This window comes from Anser brachyrhynchus (genome assembly GCF_964034855.1).
Source record: "Anser brachyrhynchus genome assembly, chromosome: 6".
In the NCBI taxonomy this organism is placed as follows: domain Eukaryota; kingdom Metazoa; phylum Chordata; class Aves; order Anseriformes; family Anatidae; genus Anser; species Anser brachyrhynchus.
In genome coordinates, this window is record NC_137700.1 from 20,638,691 (window position 1) to 20,664,004 (window position 25,314).

Sequence of the window (25,314 nt, forward strand, 5' to 3'; positions counted from 1 at the left end):
AACCATGCTGACAAGTTGCCAGCTGCGATGATCACCATCAGTCAGCAGCCAGGGAGGGGAATTCATCTGTTCCCTGTCGATGCATCTGTCAGCGCTGCTTGGGCTCTTCATAAGTCACTCATGTCTCCACTGAAAGCCCAATAAACATTAACCTGCCAAAGGGCTCCCTCCCTGGTTCCTCATTTCCATCCCTTCTCTGCTTTAAAAACCAACACAAAAACCCTCTCCCCCAAGAAGAAAGCCCTCCAAACCTGAGGGGATAGCCTCTCTCTTGCTCTGCTGATATCGGTGGAAGAAAACGCTCCTTTTTCCTTTTTTCTCCACTTCAAAGCTGCACTGATCAAGCTGTTAATTCAGAAGCCTGAATCCATGCTTTCTATTACTGGCACGATGAAAAGGAAAAAGTGATACATAAGCAGGCACACTCTAGAAACACGTATATGTATATCTGCTTGCAATATGCATCCTCAGGCAGCTCAAACACTTCCTTTCTACCTGGGGAGAACTGCAGGTACCCAGAGCAAGGTGGGTATTTTTTCTTCAAGACCCATACAAGTGAAAGTAGATTATCAGCTGTACAAGAAAGCCATTCCCCAAGGCAGGAACACGGAATAACAATGCTGGAGAAGGGCTCGAGGTTAGCTTAAAGGCATGGCTGTACTGCCTTGCGGGCTGGCGAGGCTGCTGTGCCCAGGCTGGATGATGGTACCAACAGCACTGCGGGGCAGGTGTCCTCGGGAAGCACTCACAAGGTAAACTGTATTTGCAAGGTAACGCTGGATTAGGAAGCTTGCCAGGTGGGTTTGGTGCAATTCAATATCCAAATCATTGTCCTCCCACTTGCTTTGAAAGAAATAACCAAGTCAAAGCTCCTGCTGCTGTTGACATAGAGCAGGGTTGCAGCAGGTTAGTAAACTGTGCGGATAATGATACAATGCTGCTCTACAAGTGTGAAACAAAAGGATTTGGTAGAACAATTCTTCCTGCAAAACACATCAAACTGCTCTGACCACCACGGCGTTCAGTGACAGGATGAATGGTGAGGTGGCCAAGCAGCCTTAGCATCTCTCTGAGGCCTGGGACCCATGGGAGAGCAGAGGAGAGCAGCAGCTCCATCCCTTTTCCATGGGCGAGGAGCAGACTCTGCAACGGCTCTGCACAGGGCGAAGTCCCACATGCAGAGGAAGAAGCACTGCCGGCATCGAGCTCCTGCTGCTTGAAGTGAAGCACGCTCTCCAGATTAATCCTGCATCCATTTACAAAGACAACTTCGCGAGCACATCCCTGGATAAATTAGCTAGGAAGCTCAAAAGACAATTAACGTGGCTCTGGCTACGGCAGTCCTATTTCTGAAAAGAAAATTGAAGCTACATAAAAACACCGACAGCAGCACCAGGGTGATGCCATAAAAGCACAGAAGCATACTTAGATGCAAAGTGCTGCACACAAATCTGCAAGGGACGGGTCTGTTAAAATACCCCGGGAGGGGAAACGCTTTCATGGAAAGGTTCTCTTGGATAAAAGATGATGCAAAGTTAGGCAGCAGGCTGGGGGTTTCTGCAAGCTAAAACCTGCTGAAACCAATGAGTTCAGTGCCTGATTTCTGCCCTGCATCACCACTGGCTTTGAGCTGCCCTGGTTGGCATGTTCACCTGCCTCCTGTGCAAAAAAGCCAGCACTTCTTGCATGCTTTGCATCTCCCTAAACCACTGCACACCTTGCTAATAGAGGGGCCGTCTCATTTTGGGTGCTCCATTTCCCCTGGTCTAAGGAACTGTGTGTTGTCTAACAATCCCGTTTCTTGAAAGCATCAACTCTTATTTTCCAATTCACAATTTCTCTCCTTAAAAGTTACAGGAATAGAGAAAAAAGACGCCTTGCTCTGAAGCTGGCTGTTACCTACAAATAGAAACACGACCTGGCTGCCTGGGGAATGAGGAATGAGGTGGAAACAAAAGCTCTTCCTCTGCCACAGATGTCAGGTGTCTGACTGACACATGGAAGGAAGGGAACATCTGCTGGAAGAATCCTTCCAAAAATAACGTCCTCTGACTAATTTCTCATACACCCAGCTACTGCTCAATATGTATATAAAGCCACAGCAAAGACTTGACAGTCTGTGAATGTAACAGTAGAGCTGATGTCTTCTGTCACACAGACATCACAGCTGCCAAGCTGCAAAGCATTTTTCCCCGAGAAATCAACTAATTCCTGCTAAAACTCAAGGGGAACAAAGGTATAGGAGAAAAAATCTGCAGCGTTTTGCTCAGAAATCGAGTAAACAGACTCAAAACTGCAGCCTTGGAAACACCGATGGTCAAAAAGCTTGGGAAGAGAGATTTCCTAGTATCAACAGGCAATTTCTTCAGTTTTTCCACTGGATGCTTTTTGGCCTCACCTGCAGTATTTGCTGTGAAACAATGCATCACGAAGGCACCTGAGCTCAGGCCTCCCCAGGGTGTTAGGACAAATGAGACACTTCCAAAATACTGATACTGCTGATGAGGTTCTGCTTGAAATCAGCACTGGGGATGTCCAAAAGTGCTGAGCTTCTGTGCTGTGCAGGGAGAGATCAAAACTCGTTTGATGCTGTACGTTCAGCCCCGAAGGAACAGAGACCACCGCAGCTCTCAGCAGCACCATCTGGGTCCGAGCGCTTCCTGAGCTTTCCTGGAGCTCACAGATGCCAAAAACTCAACATTTCTGACCAGTGTAATGTAAAAGGCTTTGATAAATATTAATTTCTGAGATGAGAAAGCTCGCTCGTGGCAGAGGATCTTGATTTATGGCTTCCACGTTCACTCAAAACTCCTACAGCTGGGTACAGGGAAAAGCCTCCACACACACACAAGCCCTCAGATAAACCAGAGGAGGTTTTCACCTGGCCATGTACTGGAGCACCGTCATCAGGAAAAGTCCCTGCAGCCAAAGGGTGACAAGGAGCTGCCCTCGGGGCTGTCAGAGACCTTTTAGTGTATGTGCCTTGCTGCTTCAGCGTGCCCAAGTTCTCCTCCGTAGCCCCAGCAGGAGGAGGAGAACAGGAGAAAACGGTCACTGGTGCAGCTTTGTGTGAACTGAAGATTCCTGAACATCACAGGAGTTTAGGACAATTTTATTTATAGCCCCCAAAAGGGATAAAAAAAAGGACTAGACCCCAACACTTCTGTCCCGCAACATGCTTTGCATTGAGAACTGTCAAAAAATAAACACCAGTTCTAATGTCATCAGGAAGTGGCTCTAAAACAGCCGGACCAACCCAAAACATAGCAAAGACCTTCCCTCCATTCTCATTTTGGTTAATTGTATGTTTACAACCTAATCAATAAAAGAACAATCCATCTTTACCAAAGCAAAATACTGAAGTAACTTAGCACCCCATGCTTGCCTTACCTGATAAAAGCACATCCTCTTAGTACAGAGATTTTATCCCAAGGTCTCTCACTAAATTAACCGGTACAGAATCTGCAGCCTTATTCCTCTCTAAATCATGACTAATTCAAATCATTTTTCACCTAAGTTCATAAACTAAATAATAAACTGCCCAGTCACAGCATCTAATTAAACCAAGGTCGAGCCAGTAACTAGGTACACGTCTTCAGAGTTTATTCTGGCTCCAGACCAGACTGCCATTTAGCAGACATAAGCTTTGAAAACTACAGCATTCATTTCAACAGGGTCAAGCCCAAACCCTCATCAGGACACCAAGCACCGCACTCCCGCCTTCTGCATCAGATTTATCACCTGCAAAGTCAGCATGTCTCCCCACACTGCTTCAAAAGGTGTGGGTGCTTCTCTCTACAAGACGGATTGCTTGCTGCAGAGGGAGAGATCCTTGCACATCAACCTGCTGCTTAGAAAAGTAATTTCCTGCACTCAGCCCTGTTCATGGCAAACCCAAAATCTTTGGGGTTTCTGTCCCTCTCTGCCATGAAGCATCATTCAGCCCCACACAGTTTGACACCATTGGTGTCATTTCTCCTACAAGCTTACCCACTGAGCCTGACCACCAGCTCATCTCTCAGCATGGTGCGGGGTGCCTGTCGTGTCACCCCCCCCCCCCCCCCCCCCAAAAAAAAAGGCTTCTCAGATTTGCTGCTACCACCACTGACCTCTCCATCTTGGAAGTGCTTCTTGAGCTGCTTCAGCATGACGGTGAGCTTCTTTGACTGCACCCCGCTGTACGCCAGCAGCATGCTGCCGAACTGCCGCTCCGTGATCCGCCCATCCACCGGGTCGTGCCTCTCAAACTGGAAGGGGGAAAAGAAAACAGTGGTGTTAAAAAGGTTTGGTAATAAAAAATGAGCATCACAGAAAATGCTGCTTATAGAAGAAATCCTAATACATCTGAATATTTGCTTCCACCAGGACTGTTTCCACCACTAAGTCAACATTTTCTTTCCATGGGCAACTTCTTGAGAAGTTTCTGCATCTTCCCCTAGTTTTGTCTTACTGGGGACAGTATTTGTAGAGCTGGACTTGAAAAATCAGGATGATTATTTGAACCTGGAACTTAGCTAGTGTCTGCAGGTCTCCAAAAGGAGTGGAAAACAAGAAGAAACTACTAAGGTGCTCTTCACATGAGCTTCCAGCTTGGACATCGGAATAAACACCCAAACAACTGGGCTGTTGCAGCAACTTTTTCCTGCTTGCTCAAAGAGCTGTGCAGGACTAAGCTAAGTGTGCAGGTAGAAGTGTGATGATTGCTTACAGAGGAGGCTGGTAGCAAATAAACCAGGAAAAAAAACACTGTAAAAATTAAGCCACGTTGCAGCTTTTCTCTGCTTCAAGTCCTGTACAGGTGTTCTCCTGGCCTTTGCTGCAGGGCAGGAGGGAAGAGCAACTCTCCCATTCTGGGCATGGGCTGCGTTTGAGCAGCAGGTCTCTGCTCGAGGAATAATGCAGATTTCATCTTTTCCCTCCTCTGTGGCTCTACAGACACGAAACACCAGACTTCAGCAGACTCCACTTTCACAGAGCTCAGCACTCAGAATCCCTTACGTGATTTCCTTAGGATATATCAGGAACCGTGCAGCTGATGACAAGCCTGAGGATGACACTTAACACAATTAGTTTTTCAGCTCCTCCAGAACAACCCATTTAGCTCGAGAGCACTGCTGATTTGACACGACGTTGCTGGATACGTTGGCCATTTCTGCCTCGATCGCACTTAATTACACCACTCACACAAACGGCAGCATGGCACCCAGCTGAGATCAAGGTGGGGAGCACGGGGATGAGAGGCAGCAGCTCTGCCCGCGGTGCTTTCATCCCCTGTGTAGGCAGAGCTGCAGAGGCCGCTGACTACACACGGGTCTCATGTGCACGGGTTTGTGCATCCTGGTCCAAGGAGCCAGGATTTAGGAAGATGCACGAGAGCTGTTGCTAGCCAGGAGGATCTGCCTGACCTTATGGACTTCTGTTTGAGTGGCGCAAGCAGGATTTCGGAAAAAGATGGTTCTTGAGCCTGCTGTCTGACGCAGGCTTTGGCATTTACTCAGACCACAAAACGCTGGCCTCTGCCCTTCTCGCGTGCGGGGGAAAAGAAAAAACTCATCTGGAGGAAAATCGTGTGTTCCTCCTTACTAAGGAGAGACAGCTGTCTCTGCCACGCTTATGAGGCTTGTGAAGAAATTTTACAATAACCAAGAGACATAAAAACAGTCTGCACTGTTTCAAAACCAGCACTGACTTCTCCTATAACACTCTTAATTTCAACCTAAAAGACACGAACCAGCGCCTTTCTACCAGCAGCCTTCAAATACCCCAAGTTTTAGCACAGCAGGTGCTGCTGGCACCACCTCTCGCACAAAGAGAGGCTGGGCAGAGGTCAGCCAAACGTGCACATTCTGCGTTTGGCCACTGCTCCACTCCTGGCACTGGGATCCTTTTGTACTGCAGCAAAACCAAACCTGACAAGTGCTGTTGCATCAGCTGCCGAAGACATGAGCCGTGGCACACAGGGAAAGCCCTTCTGGAGGCAAGTCCAACCTTTTTGCCCAGCATCTGTTAAAAATAAGCAAATATTCAAGTACAAAGACCTCACCAGCTCTGGGCAGCAGCATGAAGATGTGGAACACAACTAGCACGCCAGTGCTTGCAGTATTTTTGTTTTTTTACAACATTTATTTAAAAAAAAAATGGGATTCAGTGTTCCCCTCTGCCTTTTGGTGTTTGAGTTGCCATCAGCACCCATCCTACAGGAAGAGCCTCTCTCACAGCAGACCCACTGCAGGAGATGAAAGAGCTTCATTTATTTATTTATTGATTTATCACACAGTTGGGAGATTGCTTTAGATTTATCTTGATTCTGTTAAGATGTAAAAAAATAACTTATTGAAATCTCTTTAAAGCACAAGATAATCCTGAGCCCTGGTTAACAAACCAACTCGTTCCCCTGCCCTATGGGCTCCAAAACTGCTTCTAGCTTGGCGTGCATTAACGAGTCAAAATACCACGCGAAAATTATTCACATTAAATGAAAAAGCCTGGAAACCAGGGAATAAACGTTCATTACGCTGCGTTTATCTTACTTTAAATGAATGTCTTTAGCATTTAACCGAAGCACTCCCAGATGCCTGAAGTCAATACCTGGCAGGCAGGCATTGCGCTCATGTATCAGCAGGAGCTGAGCGGTGCTCATTGCATCGGACAGCCGAGGAAGGGGATGGCAAGCAGCTGATCTGCACCACCGGTCAACAGCCAGGCTCCGACCTCGAACAGAATCACCGCTGAGCTAAGAGAAAGTTAGTCACCAAGCACTGGGTGAAGAAAGTTCAAAGCTTGCCACCAGCTGGTGTTGGAGGTGCTGAAATTAATTATGGGAGGGATGAGCAGAGGAGATCATTTAAAGAAAAATTCTGGTGAGAAGAAAAAAGGAAGTTTTCTGGCTTCAAATGATTTGTGAGAAAAGCCTTTTTTTCACTTCTAAAACCAAATACTCCCCTGGAACAGCCCGTTCCCCAGCTACCTGCCTGGAAGCAGATGTGCTTGATTTGTTTTCTCCTGCCTTCCTCGAGTGTCTTCTGGACTGCTGAATACTGCTCGCCTGCTGTCTCCAACTTGAAAATGAAGGTGGGTGCAAAGCCCAGAGTGGTTTTCTTTTCAATATCCCATGTATGGCCTGTGAACAGCATTAAAACCCCACAGGCACTTCGCAAAGCAGAACAAACTTCCCTCTCTCCAGGCAACCATGTCCCTTTGCCTTCATGCCTGTGACGTTACTGTGCAGGTCCCTTCTCCCATCACTCGGAGGAAAAGAAAACCCACGAGGATGTGATGCAGGGCAGGGCACGCCAAGATCTATTACCAGCAAACAAGCTCTCCGATGGCCTTTTTCCCTTCCATTCATCTAAAGAAAGGAAAAGCATGGCCAAAGCTAGCGCAGGGGCAGCTCCAAGCACTGGGACACCAGGAGGAAGCTCCTGCTCTGCCCAAGGGCACGCATGCTCACAACTAACAATGCATTTTGAGTTATAAATTGAGGCTTAGGAGGGATTTATTCGCTCTGGCGGGTTGGTTATTCTGTCAGGACCACACCAAACGCGGCTCTCGGGTGAGCCGAGCGTCCCCGGACAGCTCCCAGCCGCTGCCACTTGGTGCCAGCAGCGGATTCTGCATGCGCACACCCACACGGCTGCAACTCGTAATAAAATGTTTTGATATTTTGATATTCATTAACGCTGGTGTGATGCATGGGGAAACCTAGCGTGCTCCCAGAAGGGTGGAAAGGCAGGGGAAAGGGGCACAGCCCCAAGCCCCAGGAGCTCCCAATGCCAGCCTGAAGCAGCTTCCCGAGGCTGGTCCATCATTACTATACCTTAGGGCACCCTCTGCAATCATTAAAATGACTAAGCTAAATCAGGGAAGTGTGTTCAACACCCCTCTTCCTCCCTCCAAAAAATCATGCAGGAAAGAACACATCCATGTTTCTCTCAGAGAAACTTGTTACAGATCTCCAACTATGAGCTTTTAACTCAGCTTTCTGTCTGAATAAATATGCCTACCAACTTTTGCTTCAGCACATAGAGGAAAGGTTTCAAATGAGCAGAGCAGAAGGCAAATATAAAGAGACTGCTTTCTCTGCTTCCACATCCCCTTAATTGCAGGGCTTCTCACAGAAAGGCAATACAAGGATCCACCATAAAACGACAGACCCATAATCCCTCCGCTTCCAGCCCTCACTATTTATTTTGACTAGCCCAATCTACCTGCTCCTGCGGGAAATCAAACGCCAGCCTCTGAGAAGCACCCAGCCTGAACCAATTCAGAGGCAGCACTGCAAGAAGTGTCTTTATTAAAAAAATCAAGAAAAAACTTCTTAAGCAGGGCCATCGGTTTCCTCTTGAGTGCTCGCTGCTGTGTAATGAGGCGGCTCTGACGGCTGACGAGCCACCTGGGGTCCTCTCAAAAAGCACGGGACATGGCAAATGCCACCATGGACTCAGGCCACCCACCCTGTCAGTGCTGACTCGTCAGGTCTGAGAAAACAGCAAGCCAGAAGTGAGAGTTTAAATCACAGCTTAAGGCACAAGCAGCATCGTGTCTTTACGAGCACGGGTGTGCAGATCCTAGGCTCTGCAGGTCTCGGGCCAGGGCTGTGCCACTGCTTTTCCTGCTCAGGGTCAGTGTGGCAGGAGGAGTCCTTCAGCTGCAGTACTGCAGTGTTGTGGAAAGAGAACTTCAGGTGATACTGGTGTCTTTTTAGCTTACCCCAAGGACACCGCTCCTCCCGAAAAAGGCCAAACTTTGGTGCCAGACACCTCGGGGCAGGTTTCTCATTTTGGCTGATTCTCCTCCTCTATACATTCGTCAGAAGCAATAGCATTAAAAAGACACGTGGGAAATTTCTACCTAAACCCCCAGTGCTGAAACCCTGTCCTCTGTAACTGCAAGCATCAGGAGCCCGCTTGTTTTTCTGACAAATACCGCAGGGTTTTTAACTCCCAGCTCCAGCAGACACAGGAGCTCAGCACTACCTCCACGAGCAACCCTTCCGGCAGCCCTGGGGTGACAGAAGGGAGAAATCAGTGGGGTTTGTGGTGTGGGACTTGAATGTAATGCACTGACTTACCCTGCGAGAGGAATACTAACTGCTGAGCTGCACGGACAGCGCGATGTCTCTAAATTTCTAGGAAGGCTTCAACTGAAAAAACAATCCATAAATTCCCTAAAATCTCAATACAAGCACCTATAAAAGAAATGTATATGTGCCACTTATTATTTCCCATTCACAAAGAAAAAAAATCTACAGGGGCTTTTGGATGGAGAAAAGAGCATTGAGGGATGATTTTTGAGTTTATTTATGCTGGTTAAACAAACATCTAGAACAGAAATACTGCTGATACTAATTCTGCCAGTATTAAGGGTACTTGGAAAAGGTGACCTGCTTTGAAGGCGGTGTTGTGTATGTAATAAGGAGTCAAAAGGATCTGGACAGTGATTTGTAGGGTAATATTCAGATTCACAATGTATGACCCTTTAAAGTAGTAGTTGCTCAAAGCTTTATTTGACAGGCTGTAATACATTATTTATCTGCAAACTGCTGCAGCACTGGGCCTGTTTACTGTTCTGAAGAAGCAGGCTGCCAGGCTCTCTTGTCAAGTTGCATATACAAATATGACGGGAAAAAAAAAAAAAAAGAAAGCACTGTTAATCTTCCTAAAACCCAGCAACCTCATCTGTCCCACCCCAAAAAAAAGGGATTTGGAAGGTAGCTGTGGGGCTGCAGCTCCCTGGACTCAAGTCTAGGTTGTACAGCCGGACTGGGTCAGGAGAAATGCTCACAGTGCTACCAGCATCTTCCACCTCTATAAATACACACATATATATGTGCATGGGGGAGAAGGGGAGCTGTTTCCACAAAAGCAAAATCCAATTTTTGAATGCTTTTCCTGTTTTCCCTTTCCCTCCGCTCTCCAAGAGCAGCTTAAAGTGAATATGTAGTAGCAAAGTTAAAAATTTACATCCATCAGCAGCACTGAAATCCCTGCAGACCAGGTGGTTGATAAATGCTTTTGACATTTCATTGGCCTTGGCATGGCACCACTGCCTGCAAGGGGGAAAAAATTAATTCCAGCCACCAACAACTTGTTACGATTTAATGAGCAATTAAAAAAGGTTATGTAAAGATGGCTGTACCTTAACTTCATCCTCATGAATCAAAATAACTCCTTGCCAGCTCTGAAAAGAGCTGCATTTTGAAATTTCGAGCAGGGAGGGAATGAAATGAAGAAAATGTAAAGGAGAAGAATCTGTAATACCCCAGGAAAGGGCACATTGGATGAATTGGAAGGAAGCCTTCTCTTGACTGCCTGGAAAGGAAGAGAATGAGCCCCAGCTCCCACTACTGCTCTCTGCCCTGCCTGTGTTACTGCCACTTCTGCCCTTGAAAATGTTCCTGGTACCCAAATGTGAGGAATGGAGAAGCTTCTCCATCCTGCATGCCTGCTGAACAAGAAGAAAGCAAAGATCAGAAACACAAGGAGCTCCCGACATCCCTGCAGCAAGACCCACTGGCCAGCTGCACGCACCCAAGCTGGTCTGAAAACACGAATAAAAACCTGTGGAATTGGCACAGTTTTATTAAAACAGATCTCTTTCACTGCCAGTGAGATTTATGCTGTTTCTGCTTGGCCTTGGTGCTCAATTTGCCACGAGAAAATAAACCCACTGCACTTCCAGAGTAAGGTGACCAAAACGTTTGCTCATACAGAAGAAGGATGATGCAGAAGTCAGAGACTCCTGACCCCTCTGGGGGTTTAATTTTCAGGCTCCACTGAAGTGCTCTGCTGCCTGCACCAGAGGAGGGCTCCTCGTGCTGCCCGGCAGGAGCTCGGGAGTGGATTTACACACACTTCATAAAGCTGCTTTGTTACAGAGCAAAACCCTCTCCTGGCACTAACAATGCAATAAATAGAAATCCTAATAAAACCCTCAAACAGCTTCCCTGTAGAGCTGCTGCATCAAGCACATTTCAATCACCTGGTGCACGTTCAAGAAACAAAGCAGCACTGCACAGCCGAGGTGCAACAAACCAGGCATCGTGACAGCTGCTGGGATCATCAACCACCCCAAAGGAGGAGATGGCCAAGCTGTCCCCATGCATTTGAGCAATGTCCCAGCAGCGCTCAGTCCCCTGGCAGCTGTGGTGCCCCAAAGCAAACATACTGTCAACCCCAACTTTCCTTGTCTCACATTTAACAACAGAACAAGCAATAGAGGGCTTAGTGGTAGATGAAAATGACCGGCCTCAGCCTTCTCCAGTGACTCTTTACATTTACTGAAACAGCTCAATTTCCCATCTCTCTCCTTTAAACTACCCAAGCGACAACCTCATAACTTATTATTTTTGAGATTTTTTTCCCCATAGTTACATCCCACTTCAACTTACCAAATCTTGGGCTGACACTGGACAAAAACGGAGCGCTAAGTTTTCCCCAAACCCTAACCAAGAAGGCAGTATGGTCAACTGGAACACTTCAAAGGACCCTTTCCATTCACATGCCAGGACAAAAGCACACTGACAGCAGCTCTGAATGGCATCAAAACCATGGTGAGTGCTCCAAATCATTGCAGCTATCTGTCTAGAAACTCCCAGCACCCCAGCTCACACAGCTGGGTGGCAGACGACCATCGCTGGAAGTCTCCCATTTTCATCCTGCTTTCAGCTGGTTTATGTTCCATCCCCTGCTCCAATTCTGTGCGTTGCCTGTTTTTAATTCTGTGCTTTACCTGGCAGCCACTGCTTGCCTCTCACTGCCCTGAGGGATCAGGCCACCTACTCCTGCCACAGCAGCTCTCAAGTTGTGCAGCACCTGCAGAGGTACTTGTTACTGCGCCTGGCTCCTCCTGATGTGGATCCCCATCCTCCGTTCAATCTCTCTTCCCCTGTGACAAGCAGAGGCTCCAAGAGGTGCATTTTCAGCTGTTTTTAACCACCACAAAAAATCTGCAGCAGTCTGCAAGGCCATAGAGCAATAAGGCTGAATGCAAAAAAAACCCCACAACTTAACTAAGCTGCTAACATGGTAGTTTTTGTTAATTAGCACAGGACTCAGCTACCAACTACCCCAGTGCAGAGATTCAGAAGAGGAAGGCACTTCGGGACAAATTATTGGACTAAAATCAGGTTGTGAAGCTGTAGAAATGCCTTCTGAAGCCAGAATATTTGTTAAGACAGGGCTGAAATCCAAAAGGACCTAGGGTTTCTAATGAGAAACGAGCAGACGGAACAGCCTGACACCATCCATCACCCCTTTTTGATAGAAAAACAAGCCAAGCAGCAGTGGTATCAGCACTCCTTGTGAAAATAGGCGTTTCCAGGGTAAAAGCCGTGCTGCACAACCTTACCTCTCCAGCTGTGGCATCAGCCCCACAGCCACAAGGTGTAGGGTTGGCTTAGTACCTGCTTCACCCATTCAGCTGAGAACAAATGCCCTCCCCCGAGTAACCTGCAGGGAAACAACGTGCTCTAGAAATCTCTCTGCAGGCCCTTTGGAAATAAAAAACTTGGCTAAGGTTTTACACCACAGGCACCCACCTCACTGCTGGCAAAAGGAGACCCGGGGAAATAAACCACAACTCAGTACGGAGATGAAATCACTGCTATTAGGACATTTTGGGTTACCTGTCTGGGAAAGCAAAGAGGTGACACTGATGTGTTAGCTCTATGTTCTCCACATCTTGCCTGCATCTACTTGCAGAATCACAGAAAAACTTAGGCTGGAAGAGACGCATGGGCTGGCTGGGACTCCTCTTAGTCCACCAAGGACACGGGGATATCTAGGACACCAACGAGCAGAAATAGCATAACCGATGATGTCAAGTCCTATCCATCTCCCTAACTCACAGAACAATTTCAGTCAAAAAAACACTACTGAAGCCAAACACAGCATACAGGACGCGATGGCTGGAGAGCCCACACTGCCTTGCTTACTCCAAGCTTGTCACCATTTGTCACACTGACAAGAAGAAAGGGAGTTTTTCCAAAGCTGCTAATACAATGCAACATCAAAGTGGTAAGAAAACGCCGAAGACTTTGTTGGGAGCCTGCCCCACTGGCTGGGTTGGTCCCTAATACACAGCCCTAGCTAACCCACAGCAACTCACAACACAGCAAGGACTCCCAGTCTGCTCATGCCACAGCTTCCTAAAGGTATTATTTCCTACGGCGCAGATAGAAACTCACTGACAGCAGGGTTGGCGCCTGTTAGTGACTCTCTCCTGTAGGAAGCAGACGCACTTCGCATGCAATTTCTGGACTGGAAGACAATAAGGAAGCAGTGAGATAAGGAGGGAAATCACCAAGGCAGCCAAACCACAAGAAGTGGCAATAAGCCGTTAAAAGCTTCTCTTTTCCCTCTGGCTGTGGTTACTTTGCTCATCCTTTCCTTGCACAACTGAGCTGATTGCTACGTCTTCATAAAGTGAAGCAAAAGGGAAGGAGGCAGTGGCCACAGTTACTTAACCATGCTGACAGCACTTCACCCTTCTGGGACACTGAAATGTTCGTGGCTTTGTCTCATCTAATCACTCTGAGAAAGTCTCTGCTCAATCTTCAGAAATACGCATGAATATTTTGGGAAGCAGAAAAAATAACCAAGACCAGTAAGAGGAAAGTAGGTGCAGGTGGTCAGAAACTACTGTTCTACCTTCACAGGCAGCAGAAGAAACTGATTCTTAAGTGTATTAACTGCAGATATGCCTGAATCCTGAGCTGAAGGGAAAACAGCTTTAAGAAAAGTCTTATTTCAAGTAGAGACCTTTTGGATGAAGAAAAAGTGAGTCCCAGTTTGAGAACAGATGTCCTGTGCCACCCAGAGGCTGCACCATCCCCAGGACAGATCTTCAGACATGTTGATGGTACATTCCCCCAGAGCCTATTCTGGAACTGAGACATTTCAAATGAACACAAATAGGTTTTCAAATTAATATCCCATCTTCAGGCCGCGTACTGATTTTGCTAAGCCAGTCAAGGATCAGCAGATGAGGCCAGCAGAGCTGTCACCAACTCCTTTCTGCTCCTCCCAGCCCACTGGTAGCCCCAGCTACCCTGACAAGGATCCAGAGACGACGTGCACAGGCAGCTGGGCACTTTCTGATGGATCCAACACCACTGTGCTCCCAGGGTCATCACCCAGGGAAAGACACACAACACCAGGGAAGCCTTAAAACTTACCTGAGAGCTACCTGTTGCTCTGCGGTACAGCTATTTCCTAACACCACCTCTTAGGCTCTTCTGATTCACACAGATCAGGGTAAATACTTGAGGAACATCCCCTCTCTGACTTACCATGTTTTTTAAGGGGCTGAGTTCATTAGAGCCCTCCTTGGAAAAGGAACGACACGAACCCGCTAGGCACTTGTGTGAAAAGCTACTTAACCGTGAACAAAAACATCAAATGCAAAGCAAGGAGAGAAGGTGGGAGATAATGTCAGAAGAGAGAAAAGCACGAGAGGAGAGTGGCTACGTTACATAATGCTGAGGACAGAAATAGGTCTGTTGCCTAAATCAATGAGAACTACGAACAGAAAAATCAAGTGCTTTAATACCATGAACTCAGGAAAAAAAGACAAGTTTGGCAGAACAAAACTGTTCGCTTTCCACAGCTCAATTTTTCAGTTCAAATGAGTATCAAAAATGCTAAGCACAGCATGGTACTGTGTTCAAGGGTGCCCTCATGAATTCAGTAACAATGCTTTTAGGATATTAACTTACCAAGACATCTTATGTTGTACTACCCCAAACTAACAAATAGCATCTTAGAAAGGCAGCTAAATGTTCACCAGAAAGATGGACAATTGGCTGAAGTCACTAAGAACTAAACTAGAACTGAACTGTTGCAGAAGGAAAAGAAGAACAAGTACTAAGAAACTAAAAAACCCGTCGCTTCTTAATGGGAACCTGTGGAGGGAGCACATGACTCCAGCACGGGCTTAGAAATAATCCTTGAGTGCCTGCTCATCGCCTGGCCCTGGAGAGAAAGTGGCAGTGGGAAGTCAAAGCAGAATGGCAAGCAAGGACAAAATCTCTATTTCGCCTCCCTTTGAGTTCAAGTTTCACCTTAGGTTTCTTAACCTTAAACAGTATTTCATTCATTTTCCATTTGTAGAGGAGCTGAGGAACTGACACTTTCCAGTCCATGAAGAACATTCTCCTCCACCAACCTATTCCCCCTGCAAACGCACAGCACGCCGCCAGCGTTAATGAGCAGTTAAATGAACTCAGCTAACTGGACAATTACCCTCATAAAAAGCCTAGTCCTTGAGTCAGTTCCTTACTTTGTAAAACTCCAAAATAGAAGAGGGAATAAATTCAGGTTAGGTTCACAGTGGCTGACTCGACGGCAACTTAATAAAACGCCGTTCATTAGCTGGATCCCACAGCCTGAGCACGTGGACATTCACACACCAGGCAGAAGCCCTAGTGACCTCCGAATGCTGCCTTAACCAGGTTATGGTTGGGAGGACGACTTCTCAAGCACAAAATCCTCGCTTTTGATGCAAATAAAAACCTGGCTTTACCCAAGCCAGCTTGAACCTGCTCCAGAAAAGTGCGTTACATTAAACCAAGTCAGTTCCACCTGGGGGCCGAGACAGACCCCAAGTAATCCCCATTGCTATTCCTGCACTCACATTATTCAAAACCAAATTTTGAAGCTTGGTGCGCAAAGTCAAGCTATGCAGCTACGAGGAGGAGACCGGGTGCTGCTGTTAACTCACGGTGATGCAAAGAAAAAAGAAGGCATTCAATTCAATTGAAAGGCAGAAGAGGCAGAATAGATGGACATTTCTTATTGAATGCTTACACAGCAGAAATGTTCACAACAGTGAAGCAAACGGGGAAAGAGTTTTGTGAAAGTTATAACCGCTGGTCCTTCCAGGCACAGTCCACTCACCAGGACTGAGACAAACCTGCCTTGGTAAGGGAGCAACAGCCTGCTGGCCACCTCTTGCCTTTTTCTAGAGCATCTCAATCACCACTTAGGCAGTGCCAAGGACAGGCAAGCCCCACGTGGAGGGACACACACCAGGACCTGCCTCCTGCTGCTGCTGCAGCTCCACAAGAGCTCCGAAAAGCTCTCTGCTACTGCAAAGAGCTGGAGGTGTTCCTGGGGAGCACCACGCTCATCACAAATTCAGCACGGTGTGCTGCACTGCCCTCTCCCCGTACACAAAAGTAACTCAAACCTCCAGTTTGAGGATATCGTGCTGCAGCTTGCGCTGGAATTCGAGGAAGTGGGAGATGGTGAGCTTCCCCTTCAGATCCGCCCCAAAGAAGTACGTCGTCAGCGCAGAGTTGAAGCCGGTCTTCAGGGTGTTCCCAGTGGTTGACCGGTCTCTGTGGCGCATGCCCATGCTGGTTTGGGAGCGAATGATGCTCTGGACCTAAAAAAATAAGAAGGAGGATGTTAGTACCAAATCCACTTGGATTGGACTTATGTTAACCAAGTACCCTGGTTAGCTGGCACTAGCTCCAGCTAGCTCACATCGCATTTCCTTTGTCCCATGCACAAAATTGGGGTTTTTCTATCCAAGGGTACCCTTTCTTGCCAGTTGACGTTCTCTGCCACAACTGTAAGCTCCTCTATCACCCAAGCTTTGGCAGGGGCTGCCCAAAGCAGAGCAAAGGGCTCCTCAGACAGCATCAGCCCAAATAACCCCCCAGCAGAACACACCCCACAACGCATCTGAGTTATCAGCAGATGGATATTTGCACAAACACAGCCAAGTGTGAAGTCATGCACTGTAACAGCGGTATCTTACAAAACCCTCTGCTCTGAGAATCACAGCAAACCATGCCGTGTGCATGTCCTGGTCAAGTTCCATGGTCGAGAGGCTGAATAAAACACCCAGAAAGTGAGAAGTCACGAGCAGGGATGGGGGAGCAGCTGCAGAGAAGAGTGCATGAACATTGCACACAGCCCTGTCTTTCAAAATGGCTGGAGACCGCACAGGAGAGGCGCAAGGTTTACCAGTTAAAAAACTCTTCCTCTCAAGCTCTCGACAGCACGTCATGCCTTCTCAAAGGCATCACACAACCCAAACAGATGCTACTGGACAGGGCAAGGATACCCAGGACAAGTTCACTGCCCCCTAAGACAGGGCAAAAGATCAAACTGAAGGATGCAACAGCTCAAAAAATCCAAGAACTCATTATTTTAAGTGTCCCACGCAAACGTGAGGGGTAATCAAGGCATTTGCTTAGTGCTATGTATCGTAGGGGTAGCCACAGAGTGAGAAGGAGAGGCTCTGAGAGAAGGAGAGGCTCCCGGGGGCTTTCTGGAGCTCCAGCAAAACCCACTGCTTCGCCTTCAGCCTCCTCCTCCTCCTGCCAATTTTCTTTTGAAATAGGCACTGTGATGTGAGGAAGGATCTTGTCCTCTGGTTTGTAGCAGCCCTGTAAATAGCAGCTCCTTATTTTGCTTTGTGCTCCGCTTGAACCGTGAGCTCCGCACGCACGTTTGAGGCAAATATTTATGAGCTGTCTGAAGCGATGCAGTTTATGACCAGCTTGGAAACCTGCCCCTACTTCTGCAGAAGCAAAATGTTTACCACGCTGCAGACGGTTCGATAGAGCTTCTTCTCCTGGGTGTTATTTACACGGCATCTGAGGCCAGGCAGACCCGTGGCCCTCTTTCTCTCCCCATCCATAAGAAGCCCCAGACAGTTTGCACATCCATCTGTGGGCACCGGAGCCAAACCCATTTGGCTGGTACCTATTTTCGGGAATTCTCCTAATACCCAGAAATGCAGGCAGCTGCCACAAGTTGTTCTCCAGTCCTGCCAGTGCTGTCCTCCCCCACAGCTCATCGATCGTACGATTCTGCACAGGTGCTTTGCTGTCGTCTTTATTTTTAAATGCATTTCAGCTTAGGTGTTTGATCTCTTTCGTCTTTTGGACCAGACAAGGGGAAAAAAAATCAAGGAAAATAGTTAAAAGCAATGGTTTGTAGAGAAATTATAATAACACTGCCTGCAAGTTAACTACTTTTCATCCAACATTTTAATTAAGAATAGGAGCGTAAACTAACAATTTCTGGTTTACATCCTGAAGGATGAAAAGTTAAAGACGATCCTGATGCAGGCACCAAACTATTTAGTGCTATGCACTGTGTATATGCATCAGCAGGGAAAAATCTGAGGCTCTTCAGCGAGGCACAAGAAATTAATATCTTCCTGGTGGGTAGTTAAAGCCTCTCACTTGCATATTAGCTCCATTACCACAAGTGATTTTTTTTTCCTTGATGAACACTCAAGGTTTGCAGATGTTAATGAGAAGAGAGACCTGCTGTTGGCCCTCTCCAAAGACGATGTGTGAAAACAGAGTATGAAATTCATTCCCATGTGCCCACAGCCAGCAGTGATGGTAAGATGCTTGAGCCCAATCTTTTCTTTCCCTTTTCCGCAAAAAGGCATTGCTCTTTTAACCTGTTGTCACTTCTAGTGGCATATTCCCCAGGAAAGGGCAATTCTGGCTGTCCCTGCCAGGTACAATGTTTATGGGACAGATTTTCAAACCCTGCCATCCTTAAAATGTCCTGAGGCATTTCCATAAGGAGTGAGAAAATATTTATTTTAGAAATGATTGTGTATGTGCTTATACAAAAAAAATATATGCGCCTCCCAGTGAAGCTATGTGTTTACCTTAATTCTGTTTGCAAAGTGCAGCAAATCAGTTATGCTGCTATCTGCAAGGAGCAGATGGTGGCAATTTGCTTCAACTAACCACTTGGGTCAAAAGGCTCATGTTCTCCAACACTTTTCCTGGCTTCGATATTGTCAGGTTCTTCTCACTTCCCAAAGCAGTCCCTTCATCTTCTGACTCAAAAGCTCTGGAAGATCAGTCTTCAATACATTCCAATGCTAAACAGTAATTTTATTCCTTTATATAGATGCAGTGACACATCTAACAAGCTTAACAAAAATATGTTCCCCTTCCTGAGGATTTTTGTGTGACTTACTGCACAGATACCTTCCTGTTGCCTACCAGATGATTTGAGATTACTTAAATCTATTTTGTACTTTCGTCTTCTTAGCACTTCCAAAATATGCATCCTTTCTTTAACTAGGTATTAAAACAGCCAAGCATGACACCTGCGTTAATACCTTGGCCTTCGCTGCAATTTTAGTAGGCAGCTGATTTCCCATTTTCCTTAAACTCATTTATCTACACAAATGATTTCTCTTTAGACCATTAATAACTACCGTAAAACACATCTTGAATAGTTAAATATGAGATGCCTGTGGTGTAGTACTATATTCATGTACTTGGCAAATATAGAAGGAAGAGCAGTATTTTTGACTACAAGAACTTGGTTTCCTGTTTTCCAAGCTAAATCTGTGTTTAGGGAGGCAGCGCTAAGCAGCATGATATCCTGGGCATGGCTAGGTATTCAAATCTGCACTCAGTGGAAAAAAGAACGAACTCCTAGATTTACAACACAAGTGATCGCTTCAAGATATACCACACTGGCGATAAGCACACTCCAGTGTTATCATGGTTTGAAGTTTGCATCTAAGAACACGCAGTTAATCAGCTCCGTTACACAGCTCCAGAGCAAACTAACAGCACCAAACCCAAAATAATTTAGGGAGGATGACAGCAGAAGATTGGAAGTGGCGGTGGTAAATTTCACAGAGCTGCTTTGCCACTAGTTCTTTCCATTTAGAGCAAATGCCCCACGCATGACCTCTTACAGACTCTTCTGAAGTTAAGCAGTCATTCAATCAACCTATAAGTAAGAATTCGTAACTACATCATTTGGGGCTGCTTTGTTCTCATATACCACCAAACAGCTTTCCACTGTCTCCAAATTGCAACATACATGCCCTCCAGCATAAAAAAACAAGGGCAGGTTATTTTTCTGACCACGGAGTCTTCTTTTCCTTTGCCCTGAAGCAACAGCTTCCACTCACCCATTAAACGCACAGCTCCATGATACATAGGGTTAGAGAAGCATCAGGGACCCCATGATTATTTGGTAGATCAGGAGATAACAGAGGTGGCAACTCGTTATTAAAAGTACTGGTGATGGGAAAGCTGAGTTGCATTACAACTGGAGATGCCACTTTTCTCCCCACTGACAGCTCAAGTCTTTAATAAATTCTCACCAGAGCAGTATCACAAATCACATCTTACGTGAAGGGCTCACTTGCATCAGACACCCAGACTAAGCTCCTTAAAGAGTCAGCCTGCACGCTCTCTGCTAAGCAAACTGCATGAAGCAGGAGAAAACAACTAATGGGGACATCCTCTCAATAAATATATGTTTTTAGATTACATTAAAATTAATGGCTAAATTCTTCTTTGAAGGTGACCAGTCCTGGTTATTCTCTGAACACAAAAGTAATTAGTAAAATAAAAGCTATGGAAGAAATTAGGGTCAGAGCCCTTTGATACTAGTGGAGCAAAAAAATTCTTTGCCTACTTCGGAGGTGACATCTTGTAAAGATACCTCTGGGAGAAAATCTCAGGAAACTAGAATTTGTACTTAAAGTTGTCCTGGTTGAATGAAAAAGTACGTTGTGAAATGACCAATAAAAAAAGCAGAAACCAAGGCACAGCAGCAGAGCACAGGAGGAAAAGCCAGAAGCGAGCAGTAACCAGAAATATACATCACAGTAAGAGAAGTGCTGCAGAGACAACCAAGGTGTTGCAGCACGAAGAAGTCACCCTGCCGTTCAACTCGCCTGCTCGAACTCTTCCATGTCCACTTCACCATCACCATTCAGGTCAAACATCTTGAAGGCGATTTCAAAATTCCTCTGGGGAGCTGCATTGAAAACACACAATAACAAAGACCAGTTAAAGAAAATAAAAGCACAAAAAGGGGCACGGGTTACAAGTTCAGAACAACTGTATCCAAAAGCAATTTTCCACAAGTTCTACAAATGTCCTGGTGCTGCTTTTACCAAAGGTCTAGACAAGGACGTTGAGGGGGAAGGAGATGTTTCTTGAACAAAATTTATTCCATCTACAGATGGAAAAAGCAAGAAAGCGAGACACCACCTCATATTTCTAATGAGAAATCAACAGAAAATGATTCCAGAGCAAGAGTTGAAGCCTTTTGGATGTGGTGTAATACAAATTTGGCCAGCTGATGTCCCTCTGGTGCCTGCAGAGCACTCTCTGTGCTTTGTGAAGCAGCTGGTGGCGAGGAGCAGGCCTGGACTTTGGGTACTTCTTTCCGATTCAGCTCTTGTCACCGCAAATTTAAACAAATCATTGCCAACACTGTCTCAGTCCAGTTATAAAACCAAGACAACACACGAGCTGGAGATCACCAGCTGAAACCCAAATGAGACAGCACAGGACCTTATTTTTCATGACATTTAGTCTACACTGTTCTGGTTTGTTTAGCCAGAGCCATGCAGGTGCATCACGCTGACAAGTTTGCTTCAGAGCCACCCATTGCAGCAACACCACGCTCCTTGCCGTGCATCCCAAGGAACATCAGTGCATTTCCATTTCAGGCTCTGTAACTCGTCAACATTTCAAGCCACACCACAGTGCCACAGTGTTTTTTTTTTCCCCAAATTCAGCTAGTACAAGAGAATTTATTTTGCTCTGCTACTTTGAAATACGTGCCACCTACGTGAATTATGGTGCTTGCTGGGATTTCCAGAGAATCTTCCGGGCTGTAACGCGTGCTCAGGTTATACGAAATGATCAGCTGAAACTCAGCCCTTCTTTGCTCTCAATGTGGTTCTTCCCCCCAAAAAAATCTGGCAGCAGGGTGCCAAGAGGCTCATCCCCTGTTAGCCTCATTGGCTTCCATCAACTTAAACATTTCTTGAAATGCTAAGACGTGAGAAGATTTTGTGCAGCCACCTTTGTGTTAGGACCTCTCTCAGACAGGGATCGGGGCAGAAAAGAAGAATCACTCAAAGACATTAATAGGGAATTACCTGAACTGGATTTCGTACCTAAGTTACAGCTTGAATTTAAGGCCGGAAGATTTTTATGTTGTTTTCCCCTTGGCATAATAAACTGGAACACTTTATGGCTAGAAGATTCAGCAAACACGTTAATGAGATTAGCTTTCCAATCACTTTGAACCTTAAAAAGACACATAACCCCATTAAACTCGATTGCATGAACAACCCGTCACTCACCACTTGATCTATGCAGCACGTAGAGCCCTGCAGTAATCAGCTCAGGATCTCCAGTTTTCTCATGTTACATGCTATTACTTGGGCTTCAAACTCCAAACATCAAAACATGATGAGCCTCCTACATCCACAGCCATCACCAGCAGCATGTCGCGTGTTATTTCCCCTTTCCTGCACTGTCCTGGAGCAGAAGTGATGCCTGATCTGTCCCACATGCAGGGTGGGGAGACCTCGTGGACCTCTCACCCCTAACACAAGCCAACTTCACATTCTCTCCACAAATGCCATCTAATGAAAGGATTCACACAAATTCCCCGTTTCCTCGAAGAGCGACAACGTTAAGCACCTTCCAACTGCCCCTCTTAATGTTTAAATAATGCATCCAATTTCATTCCCTCTAATTGCAAGTACTGCATGAAAGCCTGTGGGCGATTTCTCCTCATTAGCCTCAAAATCTAGTGCTGCATTGAAAGTCATTTGCTCTGTAAGGAAATATGGGAATACACAAAACTAATCCAGTTACAAGATGCTAGGAGAAGAGTTTCCTTTGCAGGTCTCTCTTCCTCCCATCTCCTCTGCCAGGACACACGACGTGTATGCTGAGATTGCAAAACACGATGCCACATCCCATTCATGCAGACACGGAGTGAGCAGAGAAAGTGCTATTCACTTACCCCTCACAAAGGCCGTTCCCTTCCTTTCCCTTCTCTAAAGGCATTTTCAGAGCAGTTTATCAGAAGCCCCCGAGGACGACATCGCTCGCAAAATTAAAACGGACAGTTTTGCATCAAAATTCTGCAGGGTCATTATTTTCTAAGGACAGGAAAGTCTTTGAATTGGTAAATCTAATGACTTCATTCCTTTAACAAGCGAGACAGACTGTTTTGTCCTCTGATCCGTGCACCTAACATCAATTATTTGTAACAACTCTCCCACCCCACAGCTGTGAATCAGGGAAGGCAGAGGGCAGCGGCGACCATGAGCTCATCCGGCTCCGGCTCACGAAGACGCGTCCGTCAAGTCGCATGTCCCTGGTCTCCGGGCAGCCGAAATTTATTGGTCCCGAGCAAGACGGTTTCCTGCCTCTCCTCTTGGGCATGATGGTTCTGACCAAGATTTATTTACTGGGGAAGAGTTGTCCTGAGAGGAGCTCAACCCAGCCCTTTCACACTGCATCCCATCACTCGTGGTTACATCAGCCTCTGCGACTTGCACTTGGCTTCCTCTTCCACTTAGAGCTTGCAGGAGCCTGCAAACTGTAAAACCAGCTGCTCTCTGTTTGCCTGGCTAACTTCAGCTTCTTTTATTCTGTCCCCCAATGTTCTCTATTGCAGCATCTCTAAATTTCCCCAATGCCTCCTTAATGAGGATTGCTCAAAATGAACGCAGCATTCCTTGTGGAATAATCACTGAAAGCATTTAGAGGACTGTTTGCTTTTAATACAGCCTAATAGCCGTCTTTATAGGGAAAAAAAGGATTTCTGGCTTGTCCCAGGTGCTACGCTGAATTTCCAGCTCTTGATTTTGCAAAGCATCTCCTCACGAGCCTTTTTGACATTATTAAGAATCAAGGGCTTTTATTACAACTGATTTCCCTTGGGCAGCTAGGCAGGGCAACTGCATTTTCTTCTCCAACTTCCTTTCCAGTCTGTACGTGTTCGGTAGGATACAATAGAGTACTATTTGCTCACATGAACATTTTAAAATTTAAAACTGGCTCACCATTTAAAACCTTATTGAATTGTTTGTTCAAATAAAGCATGTTGAAGCAAAAACGTGATATGGAAACCAGAAGGCACACGCAGTAGCATTGAGGAGAAAACCAACCTTCACCAGACGACCAACACCTGCCCAGACCATCAGTAGGAAGCCCCAAGGGACCTCTGAGCAATTAGATGGGTTGATTAAGCACCTGTAAACTGATTATGTCATTTTGGACTATTTTGAATTATTCAAGGGACCGATTTGCAGCACTCAATTGCTCTTTATTGCCACTTGCTGTCACCAGAAGCAACACAGCCTAAAAGGCATTAAATGCTCGCTGATGAGAAATGCCAGCTTGCACTATTTCTGTACTTGTTGGATCTTCTTTTTCTCCTCTTTCACCAGAGAGCCATGCTCCACACTTAGAGATGCCTCAAGTCCTTTCTCCTGACTGCTGTAGGAGCTCAGGCAGCACACGGTTACAGCCACCTGATCGTACAGCATCTGTCTCGGAGGTACCAAACATTAGGAAATTATTTTGAGCACTCTTTTGTGCTCACAAGGTCAGCAAGCTGAAAGTTGATGCAGGCAAGATCAATCTCGAAGCACTCACAACTCCTTAGCAAACTGTAGTCATTTATACTCATTAATGTGAATTAATACACGCACACTGATGAGGAAACAAATGGAAAAACTCTGCTAGAAGCAGCAGCATTGTGGTTTTCTTTTAGATGTCTCCCTACAAAGGCTTGATGAACAGAGAGCGCTGAGAAGAGAGAGATGCTTTTAAAGCGGATCTTCATCCATCCATTATAATTATAAATTAATAAGCAATTACAATCATAAATTAGTAACAAGTAGGACCACAGTTAAAGTTTTAGGAATGGTGATTTCTGCATGAATGCTTTCCTGCAGGTACAAAATGGGTAGCGTTAAGGACTGGAGCATCCTCATCCCAACAGCCACCTGCAACACTCCCCACCATGGAGAACAAGCATTGCTTCCTTCAGCTGCATTTGAAAGAGTTATTTGTCAAGGCAGGAGGTTTTACTGGTGATGTTGCTTAGAGGAAGCAAAGCTTCTGGCTACTCCCGTACTCTTCTGGAATATCTTGCCTTTTGCTGGGAACTTAAATGCAAAGCAGCTCAGGACATCAGCATCCATCAGCATGCATCCTGAAGCCCAGCAACTCCGCCAGCAAGTCCAGTGTGAAAAGAAAGATCAAGATTCCAACGGGAGAACTCTTGAGGAAAAATCAGTCATTAAAAGTTAAATACTCTTCTTCTCCTTCTATCCCTATGTTAAAAAAAAAGTGATTTTCTTCAGCTTCAGAGTACATATAAGTCTATAATCAATCCAAAATTAACACAGTCCTCCTAAAGCAGAGGGAAATCATCTGCAGAGGTGGCTGTTCAAGCCTTGCAGCCAGAATAATTTTTCAGGCCACATTAAAAAGCTCTTACCTTTTTCCTCCAAAGATTAATCAAAATTTCTTTC

General features: G+C 46.0%; 1 protein-coding gene across 4 annotated transcripts in view; it reads right to left on the reverse strand.

Annotated features, from left to right (window-relative positions):
- Positions 1 to 25,314, reverse strand: part of MICU1 (mitochondrial calcium uptake 1) — a 97,026-nt gene that overhangs the window by 7,704 nt on the left and 64,008 nt on the right. For all 4 annotated transcript variants that reach the window (XM_080598373.1, XM_080598372.1, XM_080598374.1 and 1 more), the window contains 3 exons: positions 20,692 to 20,774; positions 16,189 to 16,386; positions 4,110 to 4,247 (listed from right to left, as the gene is read on the reverse strand). In XM_080598373.1, coding sequence (XP_080454499.1) covers positions 4,110 to 4,247; positions 16,189 to 16,386; positions 20,692 to 20,774 — 419 coding nt within the window. The remainder of the gene's footprint in view (positions 1 to 4,109; positions 4,248 to 16,188; positions 16,387 to 20,691; positions 20,775 to 25,314) is intronic.